This window comes from Gopherus flavomarginatus, chromosome 2 (assembly GCF_025201925.1).
Source record: "Gopherus flavomarginatus isolate rGopFla2 chromosome 2, rGopFla2.mat.asm, whole genome shotgun sequence".
In the NCBI taxonomy this organism is placed as follows: Eukaryota; Metazoa; Chordata; order Testudines; family Testudinidae; genus Gopherus; species Gopherus flavomarginatus.
This window is the reverse complement of record NC_066618.1, coordinates 201108133-201120964: the sequence shown is the minus strand read 5'-3', so window position 1 is coordinate 201120964 and position 12832 is coordinate 201108133. Positions and strand designations below refer to the sequence as shown.

The window sequence follows — 12832 nt, the reverse complement described above, 5'->3', positions numbered from 1 at the left end:
ACCTTGCTTGTCTCAAGGTGGAATTTTGCAATTCTCCCACTCTTATCAGGACATAATACAGCACTCCCATCTAGGCCAACTGTTTCGTAACACGCAAGTCTGACTGGATGTCTCTGTTTCTTCTCTTCAGGAGCTTGTGACCAGCACTATACGGTGATGAATAGCCTTCATAAAACAAACAGGTGTATCTCACACATGGACCAAAACTTTAGAGAACATGATTTTAAACAACCAACCGCTTACATTAATATTTAATCTCATCTAATCTTACGCTTCCCTACTAGCTAAGTTGGATGGGCTTTCCTCTTGAGTTACAGAGAGACTGCAGGCCCTACTTATATTCTTTTAGGAAGCCCCAAAGTTCTTGGACCGAATCTGGTCTCCATTTCCCTTTCAGATGGCTAGTCTACACTGAGAGGGGGATTGAACTAAGATACGCAACTTCAGCTACATATAGATATTCTCGTAGCTGAAGTCGAAGTATCTTAGTTTGACTTACCTGGTCGTCCTCACGGCAGTGAGTCAACTGTTGTGGCTCCCCCGTCGACGCTGCTTACTCCTCCTGCTGAGGTGGAGTAAGGGCGTCGATCCTGCGGGTAGTATAGACATACCCAGAGTGTGTCTCCCAGTCTGTTCCCCCTCTCAGAGAAAACTCCTCTTTCTCAAAGTCCAACCCTGCCTGTGTGTGCCTGAGTCTAATTACAGTATTGCTTAATGGCTTTTGTTACAGGGCCTAAGTGAGAAGTCTTCCTTTTGCCTCTTACTGGGCGTTTTTTTTTTCCAGTCAGCCAGTCCCACCCCAATGTTGCTCCATTGTTTGGCAGTTAGCCTTAAGGGCTTGCAGTCACAGGTTTTGTGACTACAAGGGGTGTTCCAAAATGGTCTGTTCCCCCTTAGATTCCAGCACACCACTTCAGAAGTCCTGTACATAAATCACATTTTGGGTCCAGATCAATATTTATTACCAAGCACCGTGGCATCCATTCAGCACACCAGTGTGGAAATAGTTACCTGGGTGAAGTTACTGCGAGGTGTTAAGAGTCTGCATTCAAACTCCCAAGATGTCCGATCTGTTTAACACTAGACTGAAAGGCCTAGTGTATTACCTTGTATATAGAGTACTACAGCAGTACTTCAATGTAGTAGAGACCCTCACTTGCTTCCTTTAAATAAACAAGCACAGCTGCCAATTTTACTAACTTAATTTATGGAGGAAGAAGTCAGTACTGATCAGATTTTGGATTCCTGCTGTCTAAAGATAAAATCTCCCAGAGCTGCTTTTGAAGATTTTAAGAAGTGTTTTCCCCCCCTTTCCCTTAGAAAAAGTCTATTTTATCTCAAATACCATTTAGATAATGTTAGAGATCAGATATACATTTTCCAAGTGAAAATGAATCAGTAAGAGCTTCAAAAACAGCTCTGGAGGCTGGAGTACTTGTTCTTCACTGAAGTCCAAAATGGCATCCATGAGCCGCATGTACAGTACTTCACAGATCCAAATATATGAGGTCTTATGGGGCTCACACATCTACCATTCTTAAAGACATAACATAGTACTGCATATCCCATAGAGATCTGTGAACTGGAATGAAATACAAGTGCACATCTATAAAATGTCATCCTTCGGCTCCAGGAAAGCAAAAAAAGATTTGTATAGAGAACTCTGAAGGATGTTTAGATGGTATATGACACAAAACTGAATATCTGGCACAAGAAGAAGAGAACAAACTGAAGCTAACAAAATGCAAACTTACCTTAATGAACTGTATAATCTGAGGGCAATCACCAATTATCAGAAACAGCCCTGGAAGTTGAAAATGAATATTTTTTGAAAACAAAGAGTTAAAGGATAAGAATATATTGCAGGACATTCATGGTAGGACAAGGAGAATCAGCAAGAGGTATGTGTATGTCCTCCTTATTCTCAAGGATGTGACCTGAAACAAAATATTTAGTTTTGATTTTCCTGTTGGAAAACTGAAAAAAGTTGATAAAATAAAATTTTAATTTTGTGGAAACTGATTTTCCTTCCCCCCACAAAAAAAACATTGACAGCAAATTCCTGACCAACTCTATTATCTAGGTCCTTATATGGCTCCCATCACTGTTATATTTGAGTGCCTACAAGATTTATTTTTTTTTTACAATCATAGTAAGAAGTTTATCACCTGACCAGGGACTTGAACCCTGGACTCTCAGATTAAGAGTCTGATGCTCTACGAACTGAGCAGTGAGGAAACATTTAATTCCATGCTTCCAAAACACCTGTTTGTTTTACAAGCTACTCCAACATTGCAAATCAATTTACTTGAAACCTAGGGCCAATCTCAAAGCTGGTATATGTGCTGCTGACATCAGTGTGATTGTGACTGCATATACCAGCTGTTAATTTACACTCTAGACTTTGGTATTTTGATGTAAACAAATATATTCCTTAGAGCCCCAAAACAAATTTTCTTTAGTCTAATAAATGAATCTCAGCTACAGGCCCAACATTCCCTTTTTCAATATTCATACAAACTTTGCTCATGTAGAAGTTATTAAAAACTGAATAAAAAGAGGCATGAACAAGCCTAAAGCTAAATTTTATTTAGAAGATGGTGAAATTTTATTAATAACCTTTCTCAGGGTTTGCCCAGCTCTACATAAATGCTAAGCATAATTAGGTACTATCAATATGTGGGTTTGATTTGACCCTTGCCCACAGTGTGATTTTTAAATTTACTGTAATAGCCTTATGCCTGTTTATTCTGCTCTTCAGCTTAACTGAATTTAAGCAGTTCCCTTCACTTTCCTCTTCTCACACTGAACACTATGGGTATGGGCAGTTTGACAGACTTCTCCAGTGTAGGTTTAAAATAAAACTAATAAGATAAAAATCTACCACTTAAATGCTAAGTCTTAAAATAAAAATTGTTCCTTCATCAGGAAAATTCTGGGTCACAGATGGCTGGAAGGACTCGTGCGATGAGTCAGTTAATGTATAGTCTTCTTCAAATAGTATCCGTATAGGTGCTCCACTGTAGGTGTGCCCCTGTGCCTTTAATGGAGATATCTTATAGCTATGTTTATTTGGCTGGCACATGGGTGTTAACTCAGTGTTATATAGCACTGCTTAGGTGAACTGCCTTCAGTTCCTTCTCAGTGACCTCAGCCAGAGACTAAGCCTTAACAGTTGTTAAGGGGACACAGTTTACCTCAACTGTGTCCCCTTAGCTCTTTTAGCAGTTAGTTAATTACAGTTGTTCTTAGTAGTAGTTAGTATTTAATAGTAGTTTTAGCTGTAGTAGTTTTTAAAAAACCTTTTATATATATATATATATATATATATATAAAATATCTTTTACATAGTTTCTCCCCTCCTGAGAGCTTTTGCTTTACTGGAAATGCAAGGCCAGTTCTCCTGGTTTCAGATGTTGCCTATTGTGCCTTAAGGCAATCCTGGGGAGTGATGGCACTCCTACTGCATCCACTGCCTCAGGGAATCTTGTATTTTCCAAAAGCACAACTTTTGTCTAGCATTAAAATCTAGAGCCAGAAAAAAGAGGGAGATCAAACTTTGACTCTTCATGATGGAAGGCTCACTGTGCCCAGCCTTTAACACAGACCAGGGGAACTCCTCTTCCTGTATGCCTCTCTCCAAGCAAGTCAGCTACTTGTGCCATCTCCAAGCTGCACTCCTCGAGGGAATCTAAGGGAAAGACTCAAGATTCCTCTCATAAGACTTCCAAAGTTGATGCCCCAAATTCTCCAGGTAGGGAACCTACATCAAAGAAGTTGAAGATGCTGATGACTCTAGCCACTTTGTCTCCCATTGGTCTCTCCCCAATGAGGGTGCTGGTTCCTTAGGTATTGAGGGCTCAGTTAAGCCTAGAGACTCCAAAATGTCAGGCTCCAATAGACCTTTGGTACAAACAGGGGAGTGAGGCAGGAAGAAGAGCTCTACCTCTTCACACTTGGTAACAAAAAGGTACCATTCAGACTCCATCTGGACTCTCCTTGGAGCATTCAAGACTCAAGATATCGTCAGCTCCCTCAGCTACCATTATTTCAGCTCAAGCCATAGACATGGTACCAGCAACATTCTTCGTACCTCAGAAGTTTAATTTTCCCTGAGACCTGGCTGTGTCTGAGACTCCCTGACTCCCCATTGCTCGTCTCTGATCTGTTCTCAGTACTGAGGACCTCGAGATCCAAATACACCCATCCAGTACCAACAGTTGTATATCAAATGTCTTCAGCACTTCAAAGTGACTTGGAGATGGAGGACTCTGAAGCAGATCTTGCCTTGGTCTCTCAAATATCTGTCCACTCTATCCCTATAGTAGCTCTTTTCCACAGGTCTCTAGGCTTAACTGAGCCCTCAATACCTAAGGAACCAGCACCCTCATTGGGTAGAGACCAATGGGAGACAAAGTGGCTAGAGTAATCAGCAACCTCAACTTCTTTGATGTAGGTTCCCTTGAGGAGGTTAAAGAACCTCATCATAAGTTGCTTGACATCCTCCACACAGCTCCATCTGCCTACGTTGCCTTGCCTGTTAATGAGGACTCCTGGATCCTGCAAAAATTGTCTGGTACACCTTGGCCTCAATTCCACACACATGCAAGAGCATAGACAAAAAATATTATGTCCCCTCTAAGGACTCAGAAATTTTATTTTATCATTCCTCTCCTAACTCCTTGATGGTCGAGGCAGTTATTGAATATGGAAGGCAGCACCACACTAAATCTATGCCCTCTGATAGAATATATATACACATCTACCCTGATATAATGCTGTCCTTGGGAGCCAAAAAATCTTCCTGTGTTATAGGTGAAACCGCGTTATATCGAATTTGCTTTGATCCGCCGGAGTGCGCAGCCCCGCCTCCCAGAGTGCTGCTTTACTGTGTTATATCCGAATTCGTGTTATATCGAGTCACGTTATATCAGGGTAGAGATGTACTTTATTAACATAAGAATAGTCCTCATATTCTGTACAAACTGTTACATTAGTCCCTCATATTTCAGTTATTGATGTGTTCTATTCTGGGCATCTCTAACTGGAAAACTACTAGTTAAATATCCTGCCAGAGAGGGAGTGAGATGCCCTAATCCTTTATTTATTATATAGCCAAGGAGATAAAAATTAATAGTCAATCTCCAGTTATTGATTCACTTTCCAGCTGATTATTCATTAGTGCTTTATTATTTATACACAATATTGTCCGCAGCCAGAGAATAACAGGCATCCATCCTAGCATTACAAAGCAGGATATTTTCCTGTAATTGATTAAGAGATTATACTTGAATAGATATAGGCAAGGATTTTGAAAGTCAGTGATACTGGAGACAGGTCATGGAAAGGGGTGAATATTTTGTACACAGTCCCTCTCCCCCAAATAATCAACTGAAGCTTGGCCATGGACTGCAGTACATGCAAGATTAGGCCAAATTTTATTTTGCTCATTTTTATTTCTCCTTTATATAGTATTAAGTAATACATAGTACCTGTTTGGTTGGTGTCATCGTATGCCAATTCTCTTCTGTTAATCTCATCTCATTACTAGCATGAGCTGTAGAAGCAGAGAAGTTTGGGCCTATGAGCCTGAGCCTGTAGCCTAGAACTGCCAAATTTCTAATAGCAGAAAACTGAACACCTCTGCCCTGAGGCCCCTGCTTTGCTCCTTCTCCGAGGCCCCACCCCCCCACTCACTCCAGTCCCCCTCCCTCCCTCCCTCGCTTGCTCTCCCCCACCCTCACTCAGTTGCTCATTTTCACGGGGCTGGGGCAGGGGGGTGAGGTGCAGGAAGGGGTGAGGGCTCTGGGGTGGGGCTGGAGATGAGGGGTTTGGGTGCAGGTAGGGTTGCCAATTTTGGTTGGATGTATTCCTGGAGGTTACATCACATTACATAATCTTTAATTGAAGATTAATCTTTAATTCCTGTAGACGCAGGACAATTCTGGAGGGCTGGCTTTTTGTGAGCTACTCCTTAGCTGTATTTGTGAGCTACTCCTTAGCTGACTATACTAGAGGGCACTGCAGGAGAAGGGATGGTGGAAGTCTGGCAACTTTCAAAGAGCTGTCTGCTGTGTTGCCCCTAATTGCAAGAGCATATTTGAAGTGCAGGGAGGAGCAGACACAGATCCATACAGCCTTTTCTACTTCCACTGCTTTTTCCCTTTGGCCTGAAGACTGTCCCCTGCGCTAGACCTTTCTTGGGTCAGTGTGCTTGCCTCACTGGTTGGGAAGACTGAAACAGCAGGAAGCAGGAATAAAACAGTGATAATTCAGCCTAGCAACTATGTAAATATCTTCATGCTCAGTAAACCCTGATTGATGCTGATCACCTGCACATCACTCATGCATACCTCTGCTTAATGACCATGGGAGCTGCTCAGCACGTCTTCAGATTTGCTCTTTAATAACATTTTTTTTTTTTTTTGCAAATTGTGTTTTTCCTTATCAGAAGAGAATATAATCTGTACACTGGGAAGCCACTATCTCTGGGTTTCTACTTCACAAAATTATAACATTTTTAAAAAATGAAATGCTCATTATCTAAATATAATCTTGCTTATTGCTTACATTCATGTTGATAAATGTTATGGTCTATTTTGTTACTCATCTTCTGCTTCCTCAAAGATATTGTGTGATCCACAGCACTGGTTTAGAATGAATTGTTCTGGTTTCAGGGCAGTCCGGTTTTAGTCTTTCTGACCCCCATAGTAGCACTACACTATTTTAAAATTCCTTTGGTATGTGAATTAGAAGAGTGTATTTCTAGCATGCTATAATGGGATTATGCTAGAAGTGATCTCTCATTTATCTGGCAGTACTATATTGTTGTTATTGTAATATATTGTGCATGCCAGTGATGTTAATCTGGGTTTTGCTGCCACCACCAGGTTACAGACATTGTACAAGTAAAGAATTCTACCTCTTCTTCCTTCCCCTCCAAGTTCTTCACGGAATAGAAGCACCCTTAGGTCTAGAAAAAGAGAACTCTATATAGGCTTTAACAAGGTGTGGGGGGAGGGGGGAATATGCTATGTTTCTGCTGCTGGGCCCGTTGAAAACCTCCTCTGTCTATCTGAGTTAAAATAGCTATTTGACCTCACACATCTCCATCGGTAAGATTAATCTGACAAATGTTGTAATGCTTTGGTGTCCTGTTCACTCAGTTTAATCCATGTTGGAATCACTCTTTTCTTCTTGCCAGAGTCAAGAGATAATGTTCTCTCTAAACTTCTTGTTCCAGTAAAAAAAAAAAAAAATAGAGTGGAAATGTGCTCTAAGACTATCACTAGCTACTTTTAGTATATATTTACAAGATTAGATTTTTCAGTTCAATGAAGGGGTTTTTTTGGTGAGAAGGTGAGATCAGTCAGTGGCCTCAGTCCAATTCCTTGTGGACCAATGTCCAAAACACACAAAAAACTGTTTTTGTTGGCCAACTTTGAGCAACCCCAAAAACTGAAAGGATGGAACAGTCTGCTTAATGCTTCTGCTCATGTTTACATGCTCTAGAATAAAGAAAATACTTCATTCTTTAGTGCCTTCAAAGCTTTAACTTTTTTTTAGAAAAGTCAGAGGAAAATGAGAGAATCACATGCTATAAATCAAAACTCAGAGTTATAACATATTTAACAGGTTACATTCTTAGAATCAAATTCAGTGCTGTCATCAGAAGGAGTAACACCACTTAAGTCAATAGAGCTTTCCCATGGGCATCATTTGTAAATCTATCCTTTATGCTTTATTTCATAAAGATACACTATTAACATTTTTGAAGATGGCTGACAATGAAAAGAGTTTCCATTTCCATCCATCACAGTCCCTTGGAAATTGTAAAGAAGTCACTGGTACATGGAGTTGATGTTACTTTAGATTTATTCATTATGGATAACCAAGAATTAAGCACTATGTCCACAATCCCAGAGGTCCAAGATCGAGGGCCATGTCAAGTATCTGGAGAAAACAAGGCCAATGGACTACTCCATGCCAGTTTAAGAAAAGTCTTTCAGATGTGTCACTGATGTTTTTGTTGCTTTAAATCTAAGAAATATAGGTCATTCTGATCTAGATTTATGTATTTATGCTTCTCATTTCTACTCTCTTGTCTCTGGCCTCTAATCACAATAAGCATTTCTTTCCTCAGATTATGTGGCAAGAAGGTCTTGACTATGTACTTGCAGTCCTCAACATCTCAGTGAATCTGAAAAATCTTTATAGCAAAATCATTCATGATATTCTTCACTTTTCGGGCTGTTAAATGGAAACAAAATACTGTTATGATTATCCCATTGCTTCTGTTACTGGTCATATCTTCCTTTAATAGGAGCATATAACTAGTTGTTTAATATTAAGGCTACTTTATTTCTCAGAGCAAATGCTTTAAATGCATCTATACTGTTTCTGCCATTTTGGACCCTGTAGGCTTTAACATCACTGAAAACAGTAGACCTGATTCTGCCTGTCTGCCAATGATGGAAAGTCAATGGTGCTACGTTGCTGAAAACGAGAGGAGAATCAAGCCTATTATACTGTTGCTGGAAACAGGGCACCTGCAGCAACCCATTAGAGGGGGTCCATATTCAAAAGTGTGGATTTACACCTATTGCTAGGAAATAGGGCTTAGTAGATACTAGACAGGTAAAAGATTCTTAAAGGAAACTTAGACCTTGGGTACATAAAAAAAGAATTGCACTAGTGAAAATATTGAACTAGTGTAACTATGTCAATGTAGGGGTATAGTGAATGATCACATCAGTTAAGGAATTTGAAGGGATCAATGCTTAGAGGAAGAGGGAACAAAGGAGAAGAGAAGAACAGGTTATTTGTCTGCCTTTCCACATGAAGCTGCTGTCCAATTCTCTGTCCTATTTGTAAGCCCTAATTTCTGTCTTTTCTTCACACACACCCAGTTATTCAGACACAAAATTTGGGCATATTTTGATATTAACTTCCCAGCATGTGTGTAACTGTATTGCTTTTCTCCTAACATTATAAGGTCACTCTACTTTGTTTATTTGTTCTGAATGCAGTTCTATTCAGAAATCTAACACAAGATGGATTTTATTTTTTATTTTATACAAGATGAAGGGAATAAGAAGCACAGGAGATTTGCCAATAATAAGTTAACTGAAAATATTGACTGTTACACTGTTTATTTTTTTCATTTTTTATAATGTAATTTAAAGGACGAATTGTATGGTATTGTATGACACTCAAAGCAAAATGGTTCTGGAAGATTGGAAGAGTCTGTGGAAAGAGAGTTACATGATGAAAGATAGTTATGAATTCACTAGTGTTGCAGTGACTATGTTAGTATTAGTATGTGTGTTAAGCCTCTGATCGTGCCAGTATGGACTGTTCCAGAAGCCTGAGCAATCTCATTCTGAAGTGTGTGTTTGTACTGTTAATTAGCAGTGCTGTACCTTCTCTCCTGATAAATTTGTCTCCTGGGTCCTCCTTAAACATTATATTGTATTATGAAGATTCATATATGAATGATTATATATAAAAACAAAAATAATATACAAGTGTAGCTTTTTTCCCTCTCAAATAGTTCTAAATTGGTCCATTGGAGATACTCCTAATCTGGTCCATAGCAAGTTTCTCTAAAGTAACCATTTATCTATTGGTTAATAGCTTCTCCCAGGGTTTGGTTTTTGTTTTTTTGTTGTTTTTTTTTAACATTGCAATAATATTGTGCAAAAATGAATGTCTAAAAATATCCACTTTATAATTGACTAACTCTTATATTAGGCCATAAAGTTCTGTTTAAAATAAAAAGATAAGGGGAAGTCAGGATTGTGATGAATGAGAATATGCCAATTAGTGAGATTAGCTATATGGACTCATTAATGCTATTAATTGACATTACTGTCACCAATTAAAGATCCATGTTTATATTTTAAGCATAGGCCTAAAATGAAAAACTGGTGGTGTGTTTTAAAGTGCTCTTTCCCTCAGGGTGATATTTCCATAAAATATTAATTGCATTCTCTTTTTGGTATTAACCATCTGAAAAGATATCTAGCTCAGTTCATACTATAGTAATATGAATACTGGTGACACATCTTCCTACCTAATGCTTAATATCAGAAGATGTTTTACTTATTGAATTATAGATCCTGAGAAAAAGATGCCCTGCTGTTGCTCTCAGAACTGTGCTTTTGGGTACAATAGTGGTTCTTGCCTTTTTTGTTTTAGGGGCATTTTTTTATCTTAAGGTTTCAATGAACTTGTGTAACATTTGTCTAATCTGTGGCTCAATTTGTCCATTACATACCTCTGTGTGTCTTTAGAAAGCCACTTTTAGTTAAATCCCTGGGTGCATATCTGGGAAAATGGGCCAGATTCAAAGCTGATTCCATTGATTGGAATTGGGTAACACTTGGCATGAATAAATAACAAATTTGGCATGTTGCTTTCAGACTAGAATTTTGTTTCTATATGGGTGGGTAACAAATTTCCTATTAGAGCAGCAAAGAATCCTGTGGCACCTTATAGACTAACAGATGTTTTGGAGCATGAGCTTTCGTGGGTGAATGCCCACTTCGTCGGATGCATGTCCTATTTCCTATTGCATAGTAGGCTACATTTTTAAGATTTTTGTTGTTATTATTTATCACTTATGCTACAGTAGAGCCTAGGTAGTGCCTAGGTCTGTAGGTATGCTACAGTAGTGCCAGGATCTGGGCCTCCTTGTCCTAGGCACTGTACAAACAAAGAGTAATTGTCAGATTATTTACTGCTATGTTAATTTCCAAGTAAGACTTTGTAAACTTTTATTAATTTTAAATTCTCAAGTTTTTGACTGGAATCTTAAGTTAGAATGATCTTCAAGGGAAATAAATTAGATGTCGGGGAGGATTAGCTACAGTAAATTTAACCAAATTTGAGCAATTCCCCAAGAAAGGAATTGCTAAAGTAGTTGCAAATAGAGAAATTGGGAATCAAAATGACTACTACACAGGAAGGAAAATGATAAACACATAGAATTTGTAGAGTTTAAGGCCAGAAGGGACCACCAGTTCATAGTGTCTGACATCCTATGTATCACAGGCCACCAACACCACCTAGCCACCTGCACACTAAGCGCAACAACTGACATTACACCAAAACATTACAAGCACGTCCACACAAACAACAGCTGTAGGAAAGTAGGGGCAGAAGCAGGAAAAAAATGACCTAGTAATCCCCATTATTTAGGAATACCTATGATTTTTGTCCCTGAATACCAGCAACTCATTTCCAGCATTGATGCTCTTCATAGAAAGTAAATCATAACATACAAACTGTGATTATTCAGTAAAATATACATTCTAATGATGGCTCTTTTCCAGTTTTAAAGCACTGAAATGTGTACGTCAAATGGGCTCATGAATGATTTGCCACTTACATGTGCTTTGTCCCTTAGCTCCAGACCAGTCTGAGTGAACCAATGACATTATCCAAGTCAATCTCACTTCCCCGCAGTGCATATTGGCATCACATCACCCGACAGAACAGCGTTGGAGAAATCTACAGTTTACAAGGCAAGTAGCTTTAAAAATAAAATCACAGGTTCATTAGTTTCTCTTTCATGCAAATTGCTTTTCATTTGCATTGGTTGTTTTCCCTTCATTTCAATTTATCAGCTGTCACCAACTTTAGAGGAATTCCTGAGATTTGCAATACAATTTTTTTAGTTATTTTTTTCATAAACTAATGGTGAAAATAACTTCCAGAATCACCATGCACCAAGCAATCAATTTGGCACTGGAATTTGAATAAAACACTGTACAGTGTGACTTATAAGTACCTAAACAGAGGCTGGCATCTGGATCTGTTTCATAATGTGTTCTGCAGAGAGTTTTTCTTGCATCTCCTTGAGAAGGACCAAATGGTATTCACCCAAGAGTTCTGAAGGAACTCAGATATGAGATTGCAGAACTACTAACTGTGGTATGTAACTGGTCGCTTAAATTAACCTATGTTCCAGATGACTGGAGGGAGGGCTAATATAATGCCTATCTTAAAAAAAAGCTCCAGAGATGATCCTGGCAATTGCAGGCTGGTAAGCATAACTTCAGTACCAGGCAAACTGGTAGAAACTATAGTAAAGAAGAATATTATCAGATACATAGAAGCACAAGATATATTGGGGAAGAGTCAACATGGATTTTGTAAAGGGAAATCATGCCTCACTAATTTATCAAAATTCTTTGAGGATGTCAACAGACATGTGGAGAAAGGTGATCCAATGGATACTGGGACTTTCAGAAAGTCTTTGAGAATGTCCCTCACCAAAGGCTTTTTAGCAAAGTAGGCAGTCATGGAAAGTAATTGGTTAAAAGATAGGAAGCAAAGGGTAGGAATAATTGGTCAGTTTCCAGAATGGACAGAGGTAAACAGCAGGATCCCCCAGAGATCTGTACTGGAACCAGTGCTGTTCAATGTATTCATAAATGATCTGGAAAAAGGAGCAAATAGTGATGTGGCAAAGTTTGCAGATAATACAAAATTATTCAATATAGTTAAGTCCAAGACTGATTTAAAAGAGTTACAAAGGGATTTCACAAAACTGGGTGACTTTGCAACAAAGTGGCGGATGAAGTTCAATGTTGATAAATACAAAGTAATTCACACTGGAAAACATAAACCCAATTATATATACAAAATGGTGGGTTCTAAATTAGTTGTTACCACTCAAGAAAGAGATCTTGGAGTCATCATGGATAGTTCTCTGAAAACATCTGCTCAGTGTGCACTGGCAGTCAAAATGCTAACAGAATGTTAGGAACCACTGATAGATAATAAGACAGATAATATCATAATACCACAATGTAAACCCATGGTA

General features: G+C 38.8%; 1 protein-coding gene across 2 annotated transcripts in view; it reads left to right on the top strand.

Moving 5' to 3' along the window:
• DOK6 (docking protein 6) overlaps positions 1–12832 on the top strand; it is a 439614-nt gene that overhangs the window by 350575 nt on the left and 76207 nt on the right. For both annotated transcript variants that reach the window (XM_050938848.1, XM_050938847.1), the window contains one exon: positions 11411–11528. In XM_050938848.1, coding sequence (XP_050794805.1) covers positions 11411–11528 — 118 coding nt within the window. The remainder of the gene's footprint in view (positions 1–11410; positions 11529–12832) is intronic.